Source organism: Platichthys flesus, chromosome 10, assembly GCF_949316205.1.
Source record: "Platichthys flesus chromosome 10, fPlaFle2.1, whole genome shotgun sequence".
Classification (NCBI taxonomy): Eukaryota; Metazoa; Chordata; class Actinopteri; order Pleuronectiformes; family Pleuronectidae; genus Platichthys; species Platichthys flesus.
Genome location: NC_084954.1, coordinates 1,161,619 through 1,186,641, shown reverse-complemented (window position 1 = coordinate 1,186,641; position 25,023 = coordinate 1,161,619). Strand labels below are relative to the sequence as shown.

The following is a 25,023-nucleotide window of genomic DNA, read 5'->3' as shown; positions in this document are numbered from 1 at the left end:
CACGTTTTCTTTGATCCAGTGGAACTCGAAATACACAGATAATCCCACATCTCCACTCTTTTCATGCTTGTACACAGGTTGATGTGAATAGGAAGAGAAACACAAAGTGATAAACACTGAAAGAAGTTTGAGACCTCGTGAGATGAAAGCTCTTCCACTGCTCCTGTTGCCTCTGTTCAGGTTTTATAAAGACCTTCCTCTTGAATGAAGATGGTCAGAGCCGTCACTGAAGCTGTGGGTTGTTTGTGTTCACAGGTCTGACGACTGAGGGCCTGTATCGAGTCAGTGGGAACAAGACGGACCAGGACAACATCCAGAAGCAGTATGATCAAGGTAAAACACTCACACACTCACACACACACAGACACACACACACACACACACACACACACACACACACACACTCACACACACACACGCTCGCAGCAGAACCCCATAAATACAGCTTCATGGAAACATGAAGAACGAGCACATGTGTAACTGGAGTTTCAAAGCGCCACAGATCCTGGTTCTAAATGTTTCCCATGAATCTTAAATCGTGCAGTGTAAGAGCTCTTCTGAAAACATGTCACCACTCGAGCAGCGTCTGTGTGACGTCAGCAGCAAAACTCACACAGAAGAAAACTCTGAGCTGACTGATTCCAGGTCAGATCACACAGCAGACGCCCACAAAGGGAAACACATGGCCGGTTGAGCAGGAGCCCGACCTGCATGTGACGGTTGGTCAGACGCCAAACCAGCTAATGGAATAAATAAAGTCACCACAGGCAGAAATCACCAGCACGTGGTCGGCAGCGTCTGAGGTTTCACAGCCAGGGGATGAGATGTAGAGACTGGACTCAGACTGGGTTGTTTGTTTCTTTCCAATGTGAAAACTCATCAACATGTTTTCCTCTAATTTCTCTTTCAAGATAGAAATGAATCCACATAGATATTATATTTAAAAGCTTGGCAGTAAAGAATCGGAGTCTTCCTCATTTCAACCGTTTTAATTCTGCATGTTTGGCAAAAGCTAAAAACACACAGAAAAAATCCCTGACTCCATCGTAACGTTGTGTTTACCATCATCACAAGAAGCTTAACTACTTCTTCTAAGGAACTCCAGCAACACTGAAACCAGTAAGACTCATCAGAATGGGGAAATAGACTTTTCACTCATTAGAGTGGATTCAACCCAGTTCCTGGATCCTGCAGCACCGACACTCGTCTTGAGGTCATTTAACGAGTCGACCTGGTTTGATGAGTTTCACATCGTGCTCGTTTATTTATTCACGTTTCTGTTTGCAAGAAGAGTTGTTGGAAAAAAATTGAGCAAATTAAGCAAACAGTGTGTTGTTGACATCTCAAGTAAATAGTAGTAAAAACATTCCCTGTAGTAAACCATCCTGACATGTTAATCCTCTACTTTATCTTGTAGGTGTAAGATTAAATCATGATGTGTTTGAGAGTTAAAACACTCTTTACTTTAACCACAAGTCGTCCAAACATTCGTATCTGACTTTATAAAGTGGAAGTCAAAACGCTAAAGTCTGTGTTTATATACAGATGTTTGGGCTCTGTTGAAAAAAGGGAAAAGACAAGTGGCACTGAGTAGATCTCATATCTCCATCAAGGCCCAACCGCTGCTTAGGTTCTTCACAGAATCCTCCATGTTTGTTTGGACTTGGTTCTGGAACTGAACGACACACACACACACACACACACACACACACACACACACACACACACACACGGTGGTGGCAGGTTTGTTGCTCTGTTTACTGCAGAACACTTCTTATCCCTGCTGTAAATATGCTTCCATCGTTTGAAGCCCTCACACATAGTCCTGGTCTCTAGTTCCTCCTGTGGTTGTGGAGAACGTCTCTGAATCTCTTCAGGCTCTAGTGTTCGTTTCATAAATGTCTAATGGGTTCTCCAAGAAAACGCTCTATGCCTCTGTAGCTGTGAAAGAGCGACTCTGACCCTTGAGCATCTCTGTTCTCCGGGTCAATGCACGGAGAGTCAACCTGCTGTTCTTACACATCTGGAGTAAACTCTGACTCATTCCCTGGAGGGTCCCCCCCCCCGGTCAGAACACATATTCCCGTTTGCACTCTGCAGGTTGCATCATCTCTTCTCGCTGCAGCTCAGTGATACTGGTCTGTGGCCAACGCACCATTACAGCCAGTTAGCTCCTGTGTCAGCGAGCAGGTGATCGAGGGCCGCCAGCTTCTTCCGCCTGATGAGAGGAATATATCTTTAAGGAAATAGTCGAAGATTTAAATGAGATTTCTCTCTGGGGGGGGGGAGAGAGAGGAGAGTTCTGATGAGCGTCTGCTGGGACTCAGAGGTCGCTGTGGCTCGGCTCCGTTAACCGTTTGGAAAGAAGCGTTTATTGGTTTTTAATTAACCTCCTTTATTTAACAACAGCTCCTCCTCTCCTGCTTTACACTTCTTCCACCTCGATGATCCTCCCCCCCCCCCCCCCCCCACATCTCTACTTAACTCCTCTTTGTCCATCTGTCGTTTGCTATCTCCTTTCCTTCCTCGTTCTGTTCCCTTGTGTCGTCCTCTGATTTCCTTGCTCCTCTGTCCTTTCCCCGCTTTCTTCTGCCCCCCCCCCCCCCCCCACCTCTTCACTTCTCGAGAGTATTACTGGTCGAGTGTGTGTGTGTCTGTGTCTGTGTGTTGGCAGCCTTTCAGATTCAGTGTGACAGCTGTCGTTTTACCTCAGGGCTCTGTCCTCTTTCTCTCTTCTCCTCCCTCTGTCTCCTCCCTCCTGTCGTCATTTGGCCGTCGCTCTGAGTCAAAACAGGAAGTGGTGAATATTTATTTTTCATCCTCCATCTCTGGCGTGAAACATTCTTTTATAAGTCATCATCTTTTGCAGTATTTTTACTTGGGGGGTGTTTAGGAGAAAGCTGACACCAGTGTGTGTGTGTGTGTGTGTGTGTTGTGTGTTGTGTGTTGTGTGATGTGTGATGTGTGATGTGTGTGTGATGTGTGTGTGTGTGTGTGATATGTGTGTGTGTGTGTGATGTTCAGCTTCAATCTGAAGAGATGACCCCGGCTGCTGCAGCTTTTTTTCTGGATGAATAAATCTGTAACGCCCTTCAGCAAAACTGGAAGAAGAGAGCTGAACTAGAATCTCCTTAAATTCAATCAAGCTGCACCAAATTACACACTCATTACTATCAGTCATCTAAACGTGTGTGTTTTATTTTTTAAATGACTCCAGAGGGTTGTCTTCAGTTTTTTGTCTGTCAAAATAACACAATATCTCACGTACACCTTAAAGAAATTTTTACTTTCAGATTAACTGATCTAAATTAATCTGATCTCTGACCAGATCTAATGTAGTCAAAGGTCGAGGTCTCTGTGGCCTCACTAAACATGTTTGACCTCTAGAACATGTTAGTTCTTCCCTTCCCTGCCTCCTCCATGTTAACAGACGAGTCATTAACCAAACTCATAGAGTACATTACATACAGTATAATAAAGGTTTCTCTGCTGAGGATGAAACGAGTGTTGCAGCCGCAAACATGTCAAGCACACTTCTACAGTGGAGTCCCCTTGTGAATCTGCCGCTGACCCTCTTCCTCCTCTTCCTCCTCTTCCTCCTCTTCCTCTTCTCTCCCTGCAGATCACAGTATTGACTTCGTGGTGATGGACGTGGCGGTGAATGCAGCAGCAGGAGCTCTGAAGGCCTTCTTCGCCGACCTGCCCGACCCGCTGATCCCCTACAGCCTGCAGCCGGAGCTGGTGGAGGCAGCCAGTAAGAATAGAAACACACACTCACACACACACTCAGCTTTCTGTCACATCACACACCGTGTAGAGGCTTTATTCAAACCCAGGATACTGTCAGACATCTTGAATCTGAAAATTATGAAGTTTGAGTTTATGAACCGACAATTGTGTTGAGGAGAAGTCAAAGAGCAGAAGTTCCTTATTTATTTTTACTCGTTAAATAATTACAGTTCGGTTTTTTGCAGCTGTTTAGTTGCAGCCGTGACTTTTTAAAATCAAACAATAAAACACAAACGTGTCTATTCTCACATCCTGTTGTGTTTGAACCAGGGTAGAAGTGATGCAGGGGTAGTGTTGTTTCTGCCCACAAGGCTCTGTGTGTGTCTGTGTGTGTGTGTGTGTGTGTGCAGAGCGTGGGAGATGCTCTTGGCAGCATCACAACCTTTTGTTTTCCACAGTGTATAATTTGCATTCCCAAGAGAGAGTGTGTGTAAAATGTGTAACACTTTCTTGTCCTGTGTGTGTGTCATCAGAAATCGTGGATTACATGGAGCGTCTTCAGGTGTTGAGAGAAATCGTGAAGAAGTTTCCCTCCGTCAACTACCAGGTCTTCAAGTACATCATCACACACCTCAACAGGTAAAACACACACTGCAAGTTTCCATCTCCACACAACCGAGCCAGAGAGGAAACGTACAAATGAAACCACAACTCGGTTGTTGTGTTTTTTTGTGTCAACCCCCCCACCCCGACCCGACCTGCGCATTGTGACAGAATCAAAAGACAGCTGTCGTCAGTTGTTATGAAACATTTATTTGTCTGGTCCCCGGTCGTGATGTCCTGCTTCATCGGTTCATTATCAAATCATCAGTTTGTTTCTGTGTCGTCTGACGGAGGCTTGAAACTGACCTGCAGTCAGATCCTCACGTTCAGACCAGTGAGTTAAAATAAGGTTGGTCCAGATCCTGAGACAGGAGAGGGAAACCAGACCAGGTTTACTGACGCGTCCTGAGAAGGTCGCACAACAACTTGAATGTTTCTGACTTTGACCCGAATCCCACTGTAATGATGTGACCTCCTCACGTTCATAACTCCTGTCACGATGCTCAGAAAAGTAAATATATACGACTGTTCTTCAATGTTGGTTTTAATTAACATTTATTACCAAATTGGGAAAATAAATAACATCTATATGACTGGGTTGAACGTGGCCCATGACGCCACCTAGTGGTTCAAACTGTCCAGGATGATTTTAAATACTGCAGTCAAAATTATATATAAATATAAATATATCTGTTTTATATCATTTTGATTCCCAGCTGACCTGAGACCTGCAGTCAGTTAGTTGACTTGTCCCTTCCCTCTCTCTCTTCAGGGTGAGTCAGCACAGCAAGATGACCCTGATGACGCCCGACAACCTGTCCATCTGCTTCTGGCCCACGCTGATGAGGCCCGACTTCGAGAACAAGGACACGCTGTCCACCACCAAGCTGAACCAGGCCGTCATCGAGTCCTTCATCCTGCAGAGCGACTACTTCTTCCACGGCGGCGAGGTGGCAGAGAGCTCCAGCAGCGAGGGCACCCCCCCGCCGCACTGCCACAACATGGTGGAGGCCCTGCTGCCGCTGCAGCTGCCCCCGCCCCTGCAGCCCCAGCAGATCCAGCACACCCTGCACCCAGACCCGCTGATATAAGGAGCATGCTGGGAAATCTAGTGCGGGGGGGATTTGTCCGCGCTGCCAGTCGCTTTTGGACATGACCGACCTGGAGACCTGGAGGTGGACTTCTGCTCGACCGCTCGGCTGTAAACATCGGGGACGACTCCAGCCGGTGATTTCTAGGGATCGAGCAGCTGCTGTTTGTCCTGGACTCTGAGGTGGAGGAGCTTCGGTGGTTTAGAGACACGTCGAGACCTCATCTGTGAGATCGCCTCATCCGGGGAAGTAAATCCTGGATTAGAGAATTACAATGGGATGTCACCTTTTGGAACTCGTACTGGATCTGACCGCCTCCTTTCTACGATCCAGGGCCTGGAAGCATTTGATGAATGAACTGATTTGATTTGGCACATAGAGACGACACTAATGGCTCGGCAGGGTTGACTCAGGGGATTCTGGGACACTAAAGATTAGCCTCCTACTTTACCCTGATGGAATAGCACACTTAAGCCCCTCCTCCTTCTCCCTGCTCCGACACAAGAGAAAAGGGAAGTTAAAACCTAAAGCCCCCCCCCTCCCCGACTGCGACCCGATCCTGGTTCTGACCCGTTTGACTCGCCCCTCACCTGACTCCTGTGCAGGCTGTTTTGAGCGACTCAGTATTTCACGGAGTCTTCCTGCAGCTCTTCAGCACATGAAAACAGTTCCTCCTCTTCTTCTTTAGTCGCCCCGAGCTCACAAACGGGTCGGGGGGGGGGGGAACTGGTTCTACTGGTTCTACTAAAAGATGAACTGACCCACTACGTGACCTTTGGCAGCGCATGCGTCAAAGCTCCCACAAGCCAACTTCATCTGTGTTTTTATGTTTTTATCATTTCGACAGATTTCTGTTTTTTTTATATATTTTTTGTAACGTCTGATTGTTTGTGTGTATGAGGACAATGATGTGTGCGTCTGTGTGAACTGACCTGTGGTCTGTATTGTAGCCAGTTTGTTCCTTCCACAGCGAAGGAGGGATTCAGGAGGGAAAACAGATTTAAAAAGGACAAGAGAACCCGACTTCACCGATTTGAATCTTCAGCTGTAACCGCTTTGTCTCTTTTGGAGCCGCTAACGCTCAATGCAATGACTGACCCCCCCCCCCCCACATTCCCAGCCCCCCCTCCACGATGGCACATGAGTGAGGAAACCACTACGTCGCAATGCATTCTGGATCCTTTGGGTTCGAGGAGGCGTCTTCCGTGCGTCTTCGTGGACGACGCTTCCCGCTTTTTCATTTCTGCCGTTTTGTTTTCGTTGGTTTGTTGGAAAAGAAACTTGCATGTGTCTGTTTTTGCCACTTAGTGAAAAAACTATGAACTTTATAAAGTTAAAGAAGAAAAAAAGCTGAAATGAAACGAAACGCGTTGAAACTCTTTAGGAGTTTTTTTTCTGAATCTTTTCTTTCTTTGGTTTCATGGGAACATTTCTACAGAAAAATCAGAAATCAACTCTTAATATCATATTTTTGGTTATATGTCAAATAGTTTTCCCTAAATAGAGGAAAGAATTATATATAAGTATAAATATATATATATAAATACAATTTTATCAACAGCAGAGGCTGCTGATTTAGTGAAATACCACCGGGTACTGGACTATAATCTGTCAGAAGCTATAATCATATTTCTTTGTGGTTCTGATGGTGTAACTGAACCCATCGTTTTTATGATGGTGTGTATGTATGTGGGGGGGGATAACAGATTTGTAGGTTTTAATTCTTCTTCAGCTCGTCTGAAAGAAACATTAAAAACCCCTCGTTGCTTTCACTGACGGAACAAAGACGTTTACACACAAATAAAAATGTAATTTAAACTTCACTAATAATAATAATCTGTCTTTTTAAAGACTTAATACAAAAGCTGTCGTCTTCTGTCACCGACCTGAACCAGATTCCTCTCGGACTTCAGAGTGAAAACCACCTGAGATCAGACCTGAGATCAGTTTCCTGTGGTTTTCTTGTCTTGGTGAATCTGAGCGACGGGGGAATCGAACCTGTGAGTGAAATGTCCCGTTTCAGACGTGTCTTCTGTCCTCGAGCCTCAGAACCATTCAGTGTTTCCTGGATTCAGACTCAAGCTTCTCCTTCTTTTTTTTTAATATCATATTCTGTTGGCGTCGTTCATTTCATGTCCGAGGATCTTCCAGCGTCACAGAAACAATTCGACCCTGAAAGTGTAAATAATTAATGTAAATAATTTATGAAGCGAACGTCCCAGATGTTTCCTGGTTTCTGCTCCTCACTGAGGAATTACATCTTTAGTTTTTATAGCTTTATATCATTTTGAATTTAATATTTTGGGGTTTTGGTACAAATGAGCCATTTTAAGATTTCATACCTGGATTCTGGAGAAAGAATTTGTTAAATCGAGGGAAAGACGTTGGTGAAAGACAGCTTGTTGTTGTTGTTTTCTTCTTAACTCGGATCCGGAAGTTGTGGTTTGTTTTTAAAAGAAGAAAAGCGTGAGCAGGAAGAGACGGAGAAGGAACGAAATTGATTTTCAGTTTGAATGTGACGAGCACGTCGCGCTGGAGGGAAGGAAGTTGTCCTTAAGGAGTGAGCGGACTTTGAAGGACACTTAGAAGGGGACACGTCTGGAACGGGACGAGGACGACCGAGAGGTGACTCTTCCTTTGAGATGTGAACGAGGGAGCAGAGGGGGGGGGGGGGGGGGGTTTAAAGGGATAAACATTCAGAATGGATCGTAGCCAGGAGCCTGTTTGAGGGTTTTTACGATGGTGGAGGAAAGAGGACGTAGAAGGACAGAGTGGAACAGAGCCAATGAGGGGGGGGGGGGGGGGGGGGGGGGGGGTTCAGCAGCTGCTAGATTAAAGACGAAACTGTTCTTTGTAGTTTTTTTTTTTTTTCCATCTTTTTTAATTTCATCATATTGTCGATCTGTCGCTCCGGTGTACAAACCAACTGACTCCTAACGTCATCGCTCTGTATCATAGTAAATAAAATGACTTTCAGAAACGAAAAACTCTAAAACAAGTTTCTTCTTCTTTTCTCTCCATAATGTTTCCAAATAAAAAAATCTTCTTTTCCAAAACTGCTCCGAGTCTCTTCTTCTTTTTAATAAAACTTAACGGTGAAATGTTTCTGTGTGACGAGGATGATGATGTCATCGTCTGTGTTGGATTATTGAATAATTTCTACATGTCAAACTTTGATAAGAAATATGATCTCCAGTAAAATATATTAAAGTTTTAGTTGTAGCAGTCACGCTGGAAAGAGTTCAGATATTTTGCTTAATCTCACAATGATTTCTCTACTCTATGGTGTAAGAGTAACTTAATGATAGAGTTACTAACTTCACTGGTAGAACAGTAACTCATTAACATGAGACAATATTAGAAATTTAATTGAGAAAGGATTGAAGATGAGATTAATAAAGTTTTCAAACAATAAGAAAAGAGAAGCAGTGAATTGTGAGAACTTGATTTAATACTAAATGATTTTATACCTGTGCAAAAGTATCACAAATATGTAAAAGTACTAAGTCAACAGATTGATGAGTTAAATTGTTTTTATTCTTTATGATCAGGTGTCAGTCACATGTTTATTAGAAGCACAACATAATAAAAACAAAACAAATGTAAGGTTTGATTCAACAGAACGACCCCTTCAGGTTTTATTATGATGTATTCTCTAATCTTTATCATTTATATGGATTCTTCGACTTCGAAGGATTTTAATGTTGTTGGTAAATGTAGAGTTAATTTCAAATAGTTCATAAACAGTTAAATGCTCATTATTGTGTTTATACATAATCTGAAGTAATTAGTTACTTTACTCGACTGAACATAAACATGATTGTCTGAGTGAAATGTGACGTTTACAGTAAATCATCAGATTCTTACTTTTACTGTATTTGAGTAAATGTACTTAGTTACTCCAGACTAAAGTACTAGTGTCGAAGCTTCATCTGCTGAATCCTGCAGCTGCTCGGCTGGTGAGAAGGTGAAGTGCGCCATCTAGTGTTTAATGGAGGAAACAGCTGGAAGAATAAATATTTTCGTATAAAAATTATGAATATTAGAGGGATGCTTCCTTTTTACCCCCATATTGCCCAGCTTCAGTTTGTAAAGTTATAAGTGTCAGACTGTTATAATAATAAGATAATAACAATAATAATAATAATAATAATAATAATAATAAACCAGAGTAACACGTGTCTTACAATATAAAGTTAGACAGACACAAAATTAAATAAAATTAATAAGAATTAAAAAAATCGAATACAATTTAAACCAAACCAATGAAAGGCTAAAAACTTATGTTTTCACTTGTTAAGAGGTCGTAAATTCACGGAGCAGTAAGTTGAGCTGCCAGCAGGTGGCGCCGCACTGTAGATTTGATGTTAATCTGAAATTAGATGTGATGAGTCAATAAACCTTAAAATATTTAATCTAAACTCTGGTTATTTATTCATGAATATAAAACAAATAACAAAGGGTTAAAAACAGAAGTTATAAATATAAATAGATAAAGATAAATAATAATATTAATAATATATTTATTCATTTATTTCACTTTTTTAAGTGTCCCACAAAAAATAAAAACACATGACAATTAAAGATTAAAAACACTAAATATAAAATTAAATCCATAAAAATAATACAAACTAGAATAAGGTCAAATCAGTGAATTCAGGCTCTTTTATTTCACGATATAATTCATAAGGATTAAAATAAAACTTAGAATCAGGCTGAAACCAAAGTGACGTGTTCCTGTTGTTAAAAGTCTGAAGACACAGTTTCTATAAAGGCTTTAAAAAAGAGCTTAAACTGACAAATTAAAGTTTTACAACCTTCATTAAAAACATTGAAACATTCTGTGAACTACTGTATTTAAAAAATTTCTCAATTAAATGTTTGTAATAAATTAAATTAAACATTTACTTCACCATATTTGTTCATCGTCCAGTTCTACTGGTTCTGTTGTTTCTCTTCAACTCCTGGTGTCACCAGAAAGAGAGAGGGAGAAAGAGAGTGAGGGAGAGAGGGAGAGAGAGAGAGGGAGAGAGGGCGAGAGAGAGAGGGAGAGAGGGAGAGAGAGAGAGAGGGAGAGAGAGGGTGTGAGGGAGAGAGAGAGAGAGAGAGAGAGAGAGAGAGAGAGAGGGAAGGAGAGAGAGATCCAAGCCTTTGCTCCGTCATCCTCCCCCTCCTCCCCCCCAGAGAGGGGAGCACCACGCCCTGTCAGCCAATCACAGCCGGACTCCACCTTCTCCATCACATCATCTCAGTTTCCAAGGTAACTGGGCACCCCGCTCCCTCCCTCCCTCTCTCTCTCTCCCTCCCTCCCTCTCTCTCTCTCTCTCTCTCTCTCTCCGTCTGAAAGGTGCCGCATCATCATCCTCCTCCTCCTCCTCCTCCACCTCCTCCTCCTCCCGTCCGTCCAGCCCACACTGAGAGCTGGTGGCTAGTTTAGCTTTAGCCTCGTCTCTGTTAGCACCATCCCTCTCTCTCTCTCTCTCTCTCTCCTTCTCTCTCTCTCTCTCTCTCTCTCTCTCTCTCTCCGCAGTGGGACAACATAAGGCACCTCCCTCTCTCACCATCCCTCACCCTGCCTCACCCTCTCTCTCTCTCTCTCGCTCGCTCTCTGCATCCTCCAGCATCCGACAGAAGAGAGGAGGAAAAACAGGGAACGAGATGAACTGAAGGAGGAGAAGAAGAAGACGAGAGATGTGGTATGTACGTGGAAGCTGCTGTGTGTGTGTGTGTGTGTGTGTGTGTGTGTGTGTGTGTGTGTGTGTGTGCGTGTGTGTGTGTGTGTGTGTGCAGCCTAATCCTTCATGGAATGCTGATTCAATGAGCTGTCTGATGTGAACGCTCCAGAATGATGCATGGAAAGAGAGAAACAGATAAAGAGAGAGAGAGAAGGAGGTGCCTCCCAGTCTCTCTCTCCATCTCTCTCTCTGTCTCCCCCCCCTCTCTCTCTCTCTCTCTGAGCTTTTGTTGTGGAGGCCTCTCTGCAGAGCAGCCCGATCAGCTGCTGCAGACGGAAACAGGGCCAACACCTCTCCTCGTCTGCCTCGCTTCACCCTGTGCTGCTCTCTCTCTCCTCCTCAGACGTGTCGAGGTTCAAAGGTCACTCTCTGCAGGAGCAGGGGCGAGGGGAAGTGCTGGAAGACAAACAGGAAGTGACAACATCTGAAGGGTTGAAAGTGAAATCCAGTTGTTTTCAAATCTGCAGAAATCTGTAGTTTCACTCCAGGTGTGTTTCACTTCCTGTTTGTTGTTTGTTTGACACAGCGTCACTTCCTGTTTGTTGTTTGTTTGAAGAGTCAAACGTGAGTTTTCGTACACTTTTCAGATCTTTGGTTGTTTATTTGACTCTTGGTGGATTCTAAGTTGTCGGACATCTGGATGTTAAGTTTTCAGAGAAACGAGCTGAGCCAACGTTCACAGCAGAAGCTGCTTGACGAGGACGCGAATTCAGCTTCAGTGAACTACAACTCCCATGATCCCTCACTGCTTCACCACGTCCTGTGTTATTGTTTTGACTGTGAGACGCACTGATGCAGAGATGATGCACGTTCACGTTGTTAAAACAGGTTTTCCTGGTGTGTAGCTCTTGTTTCACGTGTCGAAGCAGAACCCTGAATCCTCAACCACGTCAGCGCTCGTCACCAAAAGCTCTGGCTACTTGTTGTTTTCCAAGATGGCTCCTCGCTTTCCTCCTGAGATGTTTGTTTTCTTCCAGTTTGTGGTTTGTGGCTTTTCAGAAACGTCATCATCGTTGTAATGAATCTCCTGCTGTTCTCACACATGGGCTCACCAGGAGATGACGTGGAGAAACTCTGCAGGAACTCACTCAGACGTTTGCAGCCTCTGTGGATCCTTTCAGGAGATCATCTGGAGTTCCAGGTGTGAAAGCAGCTTTATTTTGATGAGTCACAACTGCTCATCTTTAAGTTCTTTCCACCAACATTAGCTCTTCATGTTCTTAACATCGTAAAGTAAACCTGCACACACAGCGGGGATCTTAAACTGCTCTCAGACGTGGATTATAGTCCAGACGTGTTCCTGACGTGTTCCTGACGAGTTGCTCCTGCAGCCTCCCAGGACAATGTGTGGAAGCTTCCCAGTACAATGTGTGGAAGCTTCCCAGTGAGCGAGTGGACGTGTTGACGAGGTTTCTAAAACGTGACGTGAAACCTGAAGAACACAAACATCTCAGGATGAAGACGAGGAGCAGGACACGTAGAAGACGAAGACGCCCACATTAGAAACACGAGGAGATTCCAGATCTTCTGGTGATGAGGCCGGTGTGGAGGAGCTGTAAACAACAACACTGATCTTTACACAGCAGAGATAATACGTCATGACCCGCCTCCTGCTGCTCTACAGGCTCCGCCCCCTGCTGCTCTACAGGCTCCGCCCCTCACCTGATGTCCCAACATGTTCCTGTTTGAACGAGTCGGACCCGGACGATCTCCAGAGTTCATGTCTCATTAGTATTTCCGGCCTGTAGAGATTCCTCCTGCTGGTTTGACCTGTTTCTTGAGGACTGAGAGGAAATGAGGAATTAGTTTGGTGACATTCAGCAGAAAGAAGCTTCTGTCTCTCACAGTCGTGATAAAAGATAACTCCTTTATTAGTTAGCAGATTTAGAATTGAAGGTTAAAGTGGCTGCAGGCGTCTCCTGCTGCAGGCACGTTATTGGATTAGATGATGAGATGATGCTGAGTCAGTCAGTTGAAGCTGCTTCTTCTCTCCCACTTCCTTCCACTGGTTTGATGGTCTGTTCACATCATGGAGGATTTATTTCACCAGTAACAAGAATCAATTCCCTGCTTCCTTATTCTGATTTAATAATAACATTTGCTCCAGTCTGGTGGATACACAAACTCTTCAGGAAAATGTTCACTGACGTTATAGAGGTATTTTCTCACAGAGCGTAAAGGTTAACGCCCACTTTGAGAGCCGCTCTGGTTCCTCTTCTTCTTCTTCTTCTTCTTCTTCTTCTTCTTCTTCGATGTTTCAGGTTTAAAAAGAGTTTTGATTCTGGAACCAGGTCGAGCAGCGACGAGAGGAATCGTGAACGTAGAACCTTCCATTCAGAGCTGAGACATAAGACCGTGGACATAAGTGTCTTAAGAGTGAAAGAACTACATATCCCATAAACCACTGCAAACGGTCCTTGTGCTGTAGTGATGTATGTTCACTACTGTTCTCACAGAGTCTCACGTTAGAGATGGAGGATGAGTGAAGGTCCAGGAACAGAAGAACGAGTCCCTCAGGATCTTCTGCAATTAGCCCCAAGCAGCTTGTGTTTACTGAAGCAATCCAGGTCATCTTCACAGAACTCTAACACATCTGGAAGAGCTCTATATGTTTTATATAAAAATAATAATTAGTTTGTAAATGTTAGTTTTGATCATATTGTTTGTGCCGGGGAACTGATCACATCAGAACCTTCATCCAGATGAATATATGAGCTTCTGTCTCAGGTTCTAAGACGATTATGTCTTTCGAGATTTTTGATGTGTCACTGGAACATGTCAGAAAGCAGAGGCCGTCCCCAGTACACCCCCCCCCCCCACCCCGCAGGGAGAGCACAGTGATGCACTATGGGAAGTTTCCCCCCCATCATCCTGTTCCAACATCTGTTTCACACACTTTGATTCCTCTGCTGAAGAACACAGTCTGTTTTCAACTCAAAGATCTAATGATTCTTGAATTCAGCTCGAGTCACTGCCGAACATGAGATGATCTTTTAACCTAAATCTGTTTTGATTCTTTAACCATATTCACAAATGAATACTTTACTAAAGTGATAATCAGAGACTTGTTGTGTAGTTTCAGTTGTGTGGTGAAACAAAATGAAACTGGTTCATTCTGTGAGACTTTGATGTGATTTATACACAAACAGAGAATCTTATCTTTAGTTTCATGATGTTTTTATTGGACATTAAACGGTTGATATCAGTTTTATCCCAGAGAACAAAGTTTGAGTTTTTGATTTGGTGAAACAGACTCAGTGATTAGTGCAGTGATGCTACATGTAGCTGCTAACCTGACGTGGAGAAACAGATACAGACGCCATTGTTGTTGTTGTTGTTGTTGTTGTTGTTGTGTCTACTCATTTCACACAGCAGCAGTGAGTTCCTGGGCTTTGGCTCAAACTCAGAGAGTAAAAGTTTTCTTTACAACTTATCTCCATTAAACCTGCACGTGTAAGTGAGGTTTGGATTTGAGTGTTTTGAGTGTTGAGAGTATTTCACACGTGTCTCTGTGGTCTGTTCCGACTTCGTGGGTTTCAACACGAAACCTGCTGATAAACCGGATTCTTTGCTTCCATGATCTCTCTTGAATGAACTCCTGCCTTCTTCTCCCTGTGTCCTCTCCTTGAACTGTCCTCCTCTCTCCTCCCTGTCCTCTCCTCTCTTTGTCCTCTCCATCCTCCCTTTCTCTTCCTCCCTATTTTTCATCCAGCATCTTCCATTCGTCTCCTCCTGTTTTCCTCTCGTTATGTTTCCTCTCCTCACAGCAGCTCTCCTCCTCCTCCTCCTCCTGCTGCTCTTCCTCCCTCTCCTCCTCCTCCTCCTCCCTCTCCTCCTCCTCCTCTCTCTGTATCGATAACATCAGCTCAGACCTCGGGGTGGGGCATTGAACAGCTCATCTCTTTCTCTTTCTCCAGCAGCACTGAAACACTCAGGCTCAGTGAGGTTTTCCTCTGACTCACATTAACACAATACAATTAGATTAAAGTATTGAAAACAGAGAAATGTCCTCAAATATCTCAGGAACATTTAAAACCTGTGGCCTCACGTTTCTCCATCATATGGTTTTCAGTGGAAATCAGAATCTGGTTTTATTGCTGAGCAGGTTTACACAAACAAGGAAACTGCTGTGGTGTGTAAATATATAAAACCTCATAAAATATAGGTTGTTGCACCGTTTTAAAAGAATCTATTTATTGGTAAAAACTCAATTGATACCCAGACTGAAGCTGAACCATGTGGGGAGACTTACTAACACAGGGTTTTAATTCTATTTGAGTGTTTTATCACAAAAGACTCTGATGAGGATTTTAATTTTAAGATTTGAACCTTTCACATTCAGTTTGAGTTCTGATCTGATTTCACACGAACCTCCTTCTGGTTTCTTCCTCCTGGTGCAGACGTGATTCTGCTGCTGCAGCAACATTTTGGATTATTTGAGTTTAATCTTCTTCCCTCAGCTTCTCCTCTTCCTCCTCGGTCAGAAACACAACACAGAGCCGGAGGAGGAGAGATTAACGACCTGGAACTCCAGAACACATCTTCCTCCCCTGTGATACATTATTCATACTGGGGCTAGGCTGGAGGACCCCTGGGAAACACACACACACACACACACACACACACACACACACACACACACACACACACACACACACACACACAAACACACCTCTGCGGCTGCAGTCTGTGTCATGGCTCTTTTATTTCTCCTCATCCTCAGTTTACTTTGCATCCCTCTTCCTCCGACTTTAACCCGAACATGCAGCGTTTGATCGCTGGTGAATAATTCACAACACAAGTCTGAGTCCTCTGTCTGCCGGCGAGCTGTGGGCGTGGCCCGTCGATGGCGAGCTGGTTGAGGTCGTGAATGTGAAGCTGGCAGCGTGAGAGGAGGAGGAGGAGGAAGAGGAGGAGGAGGAGGAGGAGGAGGAGGAGGAGGAGATGTAATGGAGGGCAGGATATCTATAGAAGTGTTGACCTATAATTCTACATTAAACACAGATTATGAAGCAGCTGATTATTCCAGATGTTGCACGATGCTGATGTTGTCGTGAGGATGTTGTTGACGTGTGCGTTGTCGTGTCGGCCGGTGTGACCGATGCTACATGTTGTTAGGGAACATGTGGTTACATGTCCAACCCATCGGCCACATGATCTGTTTAATTTCTGAAAACACACGTGTTCATTGTCATGTCTTTCAAATTAAAATCTCTAACATGTTATCGATATGTAATCTCACAGGAGGATGACATGGATGTGGTTTTAAAGGACAGTAAAAACATTCTGGATGTTTTAAAGGTCCCGCGGCTCATGGACAGACAGGTCAAAGTATTTGTGTATTTGGGAAAGAACGTCGCACACAGCTTCAGAATGAAACACACATCTCATGTGGAGGCGATTAAACACTGAACTTCTGGAGCAGCAGACGAGTGGAGCCTGAGGATGTCGCTCTGTGAACGCTCCACAGAGCTGACACGCCTCCACAGAGCTGACACGCCTCTTTTCTGGTAAACTGTCCAGAGTGATGTCCCCGTGGCAGCAGCAGCTCCAACAGGTGGTGGAGGGTGTGAGGGTCTCTCAGTGTGTTTTAACAGCTCCAGAGTGACTCCCTGTGTTCCTCCCCTGAGCTGCTGACGTAGCACATGGAAGTGGAGCAGCAGAAAGACACCAGCAGCTTCTCCTGCTGCTGTGGTGTCCAGGAGAGATCCTCTGCTCAGAACCCAGGGACACGTGGATGTGGATCAGGACCTGGGCTTCCTGTTCCGGCTCCACGGTGACTAAAGGCCTTTTCTGGATTGATCGTCCTCCAGATGTTCTGCAGATCTTCAAAGATCCTGAAAAACGTCCTGCAGCTGTGGACTTTGATTCTTCACGTCACACTCAACACGTTTCATGTTTTCTTCAATATTCATTCATAGCTATTAAAGTATGAATTGCTTTGCTTTAGTTTTCTTGGTTTAAGGAACTGCTGGACATTTAAAAAAGTTTAGAACTTTACAAACACAGTTTTTAGGGGATTGGGTTCCATCCAGTCCACATCAGTCAGTTCACTGCAGTACAGATCATTTGTACAGATATATATTTACTTTTTATTATTGAATTACAGATGTGTTTCGGATCATTTGTAGAAATGTGCAGTGGCAGAGAAGAAGAGGAAGAATCCTGTTGACTGCGATGTCAGCTGATAGAGCAGCTGCTGCGTTACATCAGAATCTTCCTCTCTGTGACTTTAATCTCTGATCCTCAAAGGGACGATGAATCAGATCCTGGGTGAGACTGACTTTGGATCAGATCAGTGAGGATTAGACGTGTTGAACAAGAGGATTTCAACTGAAACGCTCAGCCACTGTTTGTGTGTGTGTGTGTGTGTGTTTGTGTGTGTTTGTGTGACAGACGGAGATTCTCTGTGATGTGTGTGTCGGTGCGAGGACGTGAAACTGAACCTGATTCAGACACAAAGAGTTCAGTGTCAACACGTTGTTTTCTGATCCGTCTCTGAGAGAAATGTGCTCAAATCCCTTTTTCTACTTTGTTCAATGAAGCCAAACTTTCCTAAAATCTAAAAGACGTAATGGAGCTTTGAGTAAGATTTAAAAGAGGAAAGATGGTGCAGTGGGACAGGAAGGTTCCTGGTTCCTGGTTCCTGGTTCCTGGTTGAACCCCAGTTAGGTCAGGTTCCCTGTGTGGACTTGTCTTGGTTCCCTGAAGATGTCTCGATTGAAGTCAAACCTTCCAACCTGAAGCCGAAACGTTCTCTGATCCGTTCCTCTGTGTGAACTTTGATTCTTCTTTAAATCCATCAGACACTCTAATGATATGAATATCTTTGTTTTATTCACATTCAGTTCATGTGTGAGTTAAACTCTTTAATGGTGTGTGTTTGTGAGTGCAGTGTGTATTTACAGTACGTGTGTGTGTGTGTGTGTGTGTGACATGTCTGCATGCAAGTGACCTATTTACTGTTCTGTCTAATGAAGTTGTTAACACATGACTGATTGGTAGTGGTGGTGCTGATGTGTGTGTGTGTGTGTGTGTATGTGGGGGGGGGGGGGGGGGGTGCCAACAGTGATGTCGTACTCTTTTTAAACTTCTGTTTTCTTTCCACACACATTTTTATTTGATCAACAGAACAAAATCATTTATGTCCAACGTCCTTCTGTCCTCCATCCTCCCTTCCTTCTCACCTCCATCCTCCCTTCCTTCTGTCCTCCATCCTCCCTTCATTCTGTCCTCCATCCTCCCTTCCTTCTTTTCTCCATTCTCCCTTCCTTCTCACCTCCATCCTCCCTTCCTTGTTTCCTCCATCCTCCCTTCCTTCTCACCTCCATCCTCCCTTCCTTGTTTCCTCCATCCTCCCTTCCTTCTGTCCTCCATCCTCCCTTCCTTCTCACCTCCATCCTCCCTTCCTTGTTTCCTCCATCCTCCCTTCCTTCTCACCTCCATCCTCCCTTCCTTGTTTCCTCCACCCTCCCTTCCTTCTGTCCTCCATCCTCCCTTCCTTCTCACCTCCATCCTCCCTTCCTTGTTTCCTCCATCCTCCCTTCCTTGTTTCCTCCATCCTCCCTTCCTTCTCACCTCCATCCTCCCTTCCTTGTTTCCTCCATCCTCCCTTCCTTCTGTCTTCCATCCTCCCTTCCTTCTCACCTCCATCCTCCCTTCCTTGTTTCCTCCATCCTCCCTTCCTTCTCACCTCCATCCTCCCTTCCTTGTTTCCTCCATCCTCCTTTCCTTCTGTCCTCCATCCTCCCTTCCTTGTTTCCTCCATCCTCCCTTCCTTCTCACCTCCATCCTCCCTTCCTTGTTTCCTCCATCCTCCCTTCCTTCTGTCCTCCATCCTCCCTTCCTTCTCACCTCCATCCTCCCTTCCTTGTTTCCTCCATCCTCCCTTCCTTCTCACCTCCATCCTCCCTTCCTTGTTTCCTCCATCCTCCCTTCCTTGTTTCCTCCATCCTCCCTTCCTTCTCACCTCCATCCTCCCTTCCTTGTTTCCTCCATCCTCCCTTCCTTCTGTCTTCCATCCTCCCTTCCTTCTCACCTCCATCCTCCCTTCCTTGTTTCCTCCATCCTCCCTTCCTTCTCACCTCCATCCTCCCTTCCTTGTTTCCTCCATCCTCCTTTCCTTCTGTCCTCCATCCTCCCTTCCTTGTTTCCTCCATCCTCCCTTCCTTCTCACCTCCATCCTCCCTTCCTTGTTTCCTCCATCCTCCCTTCCTTCTCACCTCCATCCTCCCGTCCCTCTCTATGTCGATCCAGCACAATATCTCAGAAATGCCTTCAAGGAATTTCCTCAGATTGAGACTCTGGGATGTTTTGGTAAAAACATGTCGATAGAAGTCGAGGAGGCGTGAAGCAGCTGAGTCACGGAGGTCAGAGGTCACATGGAAAATGAAATCGTATCTTTAAGAGCAGTCGTGATCGTTAACCTCGTTACAGCTGATGGGAAACGATGACTGGTCTCAGTCATGTGATCCTCCCAGTTCTCCTACTCTGCCTCCTCATCTCAGCTCCCTCCATATCCCCCCCGTCCGTCCTCCAGCTCTCTCCTCTCTCCTCTCCCTCCTCCCTCTCTCCATCTCCCCCCTCTCCTCTCTCCTCTCCCTCCTCCCCTCCCTTGCTCCCTCTCTGGTCATGTGACTGATGATTTCACTCGTGGTGACGCTGATGATGTCACGTCTGTTCCTGCCCACTGACCTCATCCCGACTCACAGACACAGGAAGTGCTCTTCTCTCACTGCGCAGTGAGGAATGATATCTTTTTATTTTAAGTTCTTACAGGATTTATAATCTGATCATTTAAAATGTTATAATATCATCTAGCTGAAGGACATTTCAAAATTGATATAAGTCTTTAATTAGGGCACATTTCTTCTATTAGTATTTTATTTAATTATTGTTAATTAACATTTCTTGACAGCGTCCTCCACTTATGCAGCAGCTATAGTTTTTATAGTTAGTGACAGAGAAGGTATTAATGTATTAATGTATAAATGTGTAAATGTATAAATGTTTTTAAAAATACAGAATTAAACATCAATTCAGTGACTGAGGAAACGGCAGCTCAGAGGTTTGGATCCTTCAAAGAGACTCGGATCAAATGAAGAGCTCACAACATGATAACATGTGTACGACAGGAACATGTTATCACGCTTGTGGACGGTCAGAGAGACGTCACGTGTCCGGTGTCATGTTCAGGAATCGAACCGGTGAAAGCCCAGTCACAGCCCGATGTTCTGGTTTGTTCCTGTGAGTCAGAGAGTTCATCACTAGCTGCTGATCGATGCAGAGGCTGAGTCGCCTGCAGTGCATCATCTGCTGGTGACTGGATCTGTGTGTGTCTGTGTGCGAGTTTGTGTCTGTGTGTTACCTCCACCTTTTCACCTCTGTCTTGTGTTTGTTCGAGATTACACAAAAATAACTGCACAGATTTCCACTAAACCTACAGCTTTGTTTTTCTCAGAGAACAATTGTTGGCTTGTTGGATTTAAAGGGACTTCATGGAGCATTACTCCAGTTTATGAATTTTATTTTTTACTTTTTAATTCTGGTGTTGATGTTTAGTTTTATAAATCAGTGTTTACATCACTGAACCTGAACAAAGACATCATTTTATTTGTTTGTTCGCTGCGTTCTGGTAGAACTGGAGAGGAGATGAAGCCACAGCTGAAATGACGTATGTGTGTGTGTCTGTGTGAGTGTGTGAGTGTGTGAGTGTGTGTTTGTGTGTGTCTGTGTTTGTGTGTGACCAGTGCCATGCTGTGACAGCCTGAATGTGTTAGAGAACGAGTGAGAGAGGACGACACAGTGGAGGGAGAGAGTGAGAGAAAACAAACTGATGAATGGAAGAAAGAGAAAAAGAGGAGGAGTTTGTTGTTGTTCGACCACATGTTGGTTCTTCTGCTCATGAAGAAGCTTCTGGATCATTTTAAACCTGAGGTTATTCTTCACTGCAGTTTCAGATATATATCAGTTTGTATTCCTTCCATCTTTCCTTGCTTCCTTCCATCTTTCCTTGCTTCCTTCCATCTCTCCTTGCTTCCTTCCATCTTTCCTTGCTTCCTTCCATCTGTCCTTGCTTCCTTCCATCTGTCCTTGCTTCCTTCCTTTCCTCTTTGACCTCCTTTCCTCTCATCCTCCCATCACCCTTGTTTTCCTTCCTTGTCTCTGAAGCTGTTTTTCACCTCCACCTGTGTCTCTCTTGTTTTTCTCTCTCTCCAGTTCACAGTGACGTTCGTTCGCCCACAGTAGGATCCCCGCCCGTCTCTCTCACACCATGAGCATCTTAGCTCTCTCACCCGTGGCCCCCGAGCCCCCGTCCCCCATGATCACCTCCGTCACACCCGTCACCCCGACCCTGGACCCCCGCAGCTCCACCTGCCCCACTGCCCGTCTCAGCCAGGCTCTGGAGAACCAGTCCCAGGACAGGGCCTCCTCGCTGGGCCCCGGCCCGAGCCATGGACCTCATCTGGGTGGAGACCCCTCCAAGAGGTAACGAGTATGAGTGACTGTTTTAGTTTGTATTAAGCTGCTTTCTGACATGTTCCTCACATGTTCCTCACATGTTCCTCACTTGTTCCTCACATGTTCCTCACTTGTTCCTGACATGTACTTCACATGTTCCTCACTTGTTTCTGACTTGTTCCTGACATGTTTTTCACATGTTCCTCACATGTTCCTCACTTGCTCCTCACATGTTCCTCACTTGTTCCTCACATGTTCCTCACTTGTTCCTGACATGTACTTCACATGTTCCTCACTTGTTTCTGACTTGTTCCTGACATGTTTTTCACATGTTCCTCACTTGTTCCTCACATGTACCTCACTTGCTCCTCACATGTTCCTCACATGTTCCTCACTTGCTCCTCACATGTTCCTCACTTGTTCCTCACGTGTTCCTCACTTGTTCCTCACATGTACCTCACTTGCTCCTCACATGTTCCTCACATGTTCCTCACTTGCTCCTCACATGTTCCTCACTTGTTCCTCACGTGTTCCTCACTTGTTCCTCACATGTTCCTCACTTGTTCCTGACATGTACTTCACATGTTCCTCACTTGTTCCTGACTTGTTCCTGACATGTTTTTCACATGTTCCTCACATGTTCCTCACTTGCTCCTCACATGTTCCTCACTTGTTCCTCACATGTTCCTCACTTGTTCCTGACATGTACTTCACATGTTCCTCACTTGTTCCTCACTTGTTCCTCACATGTACCTCACTTGCTCCTCACATGTTCCTCACATGTTCCTCACTTGCTCCTCACATGTTCCTCACTTGTTCCTCACGTGTTCCTCACTTGTTCCTCACATGTTCCTCACTTGTTCCTGAAATGTACTTCACATGTTCCTCACTTGTTCCTCACATGTACCTCACTTGCTCCTCACATGTTCCTCACATGTTCCTCACTTGCTCCTCACATGTTCCTCACTTGTTCCTCACGTGTTCCTCACTTGTTCCTCACTTGTTCCTGACATGTACTTCACATGTTCCTCACTTGTTCCTGACTTGTTCCTGACATGTTTTTCACATGTTCCTCACTTGTTCCTCACATGTTCCTCACTTGCTCCTCACATGTTCCTCACTTGTTCCTCACGTGTTCCTCACATGTTCCTCACTTGTTCCTGACATGTACTTCACATGTTCCTCACTTGTTCATGACTTGTTCCTGACATGTTTTTCACATGTTCCTCACTTGTTCCTCACATGTTCCTCACTTGCTCCTCACATGTTCCTCACTTGTTCCTGACATGTACTTCACATGTTCCTCACTTGTTCCTGACATGTTTTTCACATGTTCCTCACTTGTTCCTCACTTGTTCCTCACATGTTCCTCACTTGTTCCTGACATGTTTTTCACATGTTCCTCACTTGTTCCTCACATGTTCCTCACATGTTCTGGAGGTTCTGTCTGTGAGAACAAATGTCTGAGTCAGTGTCTCTGAACATTTCCTGGATCTTCTCCAAGCAGCCTCAGAGTAACATGTCTGTAACATGTCAGAGTGAGTTCATGTGAGAGAAGAACACAAACATCTCAGGATGAAGAGGAGGAGAAACACCAACTCCTGAAAATGTCTGGACCTAATTCTTTGCACATTTCATGTCTGAACACTTTACAGTTAAAGCTGCAGTTATAAAAAACGTCTAACGGGTCATAACAAGATTTCTGCTTTTTAGATTTAACTTATTGAAATCATTTATATTTGATGCTCTGTAGTTTTACTTCTTTCTGCCTCTGATCTGGAATCAGATGAAACAATCTGAGAAGTAAACACACGTCTGCTGTGTGAAGCTGTGTGAAGCTGAGCAGGTTGTCGTCAGGTTGTGTCTATCTTGACGCACAGTGTGTGTGTTTGCAGGTCAAAGAAGCCTCCGCCCCTCCACACCGGCGCCGACTGGAAGGTGGTCCTCCACCTGCCGGAGATCGAGACGTGGCTGAGAGCGACCAGCGACCGGGTGACGCAGCTGACTCACTCTGCGGGACAGGACGGGGACAACAGACACGTGGACGTCCACCTGGTGCAGCTCAAGGTAAACCGGGTTCAGCCGTCCCACAATGCAACACAGACCCATGATGGTTCACGTGTCTCTGCTCTGAGACCCTGATGATAGAAACCAGGTCAGAGGGCGTGACCTGGATTCAAAAGACAGGAAATGAACCTTCTCCCTAAATTTGGTTGAGTGTTCTGAACTTTGCAGTGAAGGGTCCACTCAGATATTGATCGACTTCCCTCAAAGGATTCCAGATAAAATACAGAGGTGTCACTTCAGTGTGTGACTCAGCACTTCAGTTCTTCTCCTGAGCCTCCAGGTGAAATCTGGATGTGAGACTGAAGTGGTCCATGAGCTGAAAGATGGATGTGGTCCTAATAGAACCAAACTGATTTGGGCCACATGTGGTTTTTCTGTGGTTTACTCGTGGACCAGGTCTGGCAAAACAGGAGCGGAGCAGCCAAGTGGATGAGGGATGGATGATGGAGGGATGATGGATGGATGATAGAGGGATGATGGATGAATGGATGGATGGAGGGATGGATGGATGGATGGAGGAGGGAGGGATGGATGGAGGGATGGAGAAGAGGGTGCGGCTCCCTGTGTGTCACCGTGAGAACAGTCGTGATCAAGCAGACATGTTTAGTCGTGAAGACACTGGAGCTTCAGTTGAATCAACTCAGGCAGTAAATTTCCCACAATGCTCTTGTTCTCTGCCCGGCCTCAGTGTGATGTAATGACTGGACGTACACGGGGGTCACACGGTTTGACCACTGGTTGATTTATGTAACTCCGGTCAGTGAGCAGGTCAGATCTATCTTCATCATCCTCGTCCTGGCACGTCAGACTCCTCCTCTTCATCACAGGTCAGACTCCTCCTCTTCATCACACGTCAGACTCCTCCTCTTCATCGCAGGTCAGACTCCTCCTCTTCATCACAGGTCAGACTCCTCCTCTTCATCACATGTCAGACTCCTCCTCTTCATCGCAGGCTGATTTGATCACAACACAAAAAATACATTTGGAGTTCTCGGCTCTTCATGATTCATTTACTGCGTCAATGAAGAATTTAAATCTCGTGAGTCTTTTTTTAAACTGTCAAACGACTCGATTCAGTTTGTTCATGACGATGTGAAGAGTGACGAATGACAGTTTGGTCACATGACACCTCCATGGCCCCTGATGCTCTTCATCTACTGATTGTTCACTTATTCTCTGTTTCATTCAAGGTTCAGTTTGTTGCATCGTTTATTGATGAGTGTGTATTTTTAACTTCTGTGACTCAGATGTTTGTTCATCACACAGGTTTCTCTCCTCCTCTCCTCTCTCCTCCTCTCCTCACCCTCTTCCTCCTCCTCTTCGTCTTCCTCTCCTCT

General features: G+C 44.9%; 2 protein-coding genes across 2 annotated transcripts in view; both read left to right on the top strand.

The window, feature by feature from the left end:
• The window catches only part of arhgap5 (Rho GTPase activating protein 5), a 36,804-nt gene extending 30,043 nt beyond the window's left edge, over positions 1-6,761 (top strand). The window contains exons 4-7 of the mRNA XM_062397038.1: positions 256-333; positions 3,623-3,754; positions 4,263-4,368; positions 5,105-6,761. Of these exons, the coding sequence (XP_062253022.1) occupies positions 256-333; positions 3,623-3,754; positions 4,263-4,368; positions 5,105-5,423 (635 nt within the window). The 3' untranslated portion in view covers positions 5,424-6,761. The remainder of the gene's footprint in view (positions 1-255; positions 334-3,622; positions 3,755-4,262; positions 4,369-5,104) is intronic.
• A 4,219-nt stretch (positions 6,762-10,980) lies between these two features.
• Positions 10,981-25,023, top strand: part of akap6 (A kinase (PRKA) anchor protein 6) — a 129,298-nt gene continuing 115,255 nt past the window's right edge. The window contains exons 1-3 of the mRNA XM_062397922.1: positions 10,981-11,119; positions 21,377-21,646; positions 23,515-23,686. Coding sequence (XP_062253906.1) covers positions 21,432-21,646; positions 23,515-23,686 — 387 coding nt within the window. The 5' untranslated portion in view covers positions 10,981-11,119; positions 21,377-21,431. The remainder of the gene's footprint in view (positions 11,120-21,376; positions 21,647-23,514; positions 23,687-25,023) is intronic.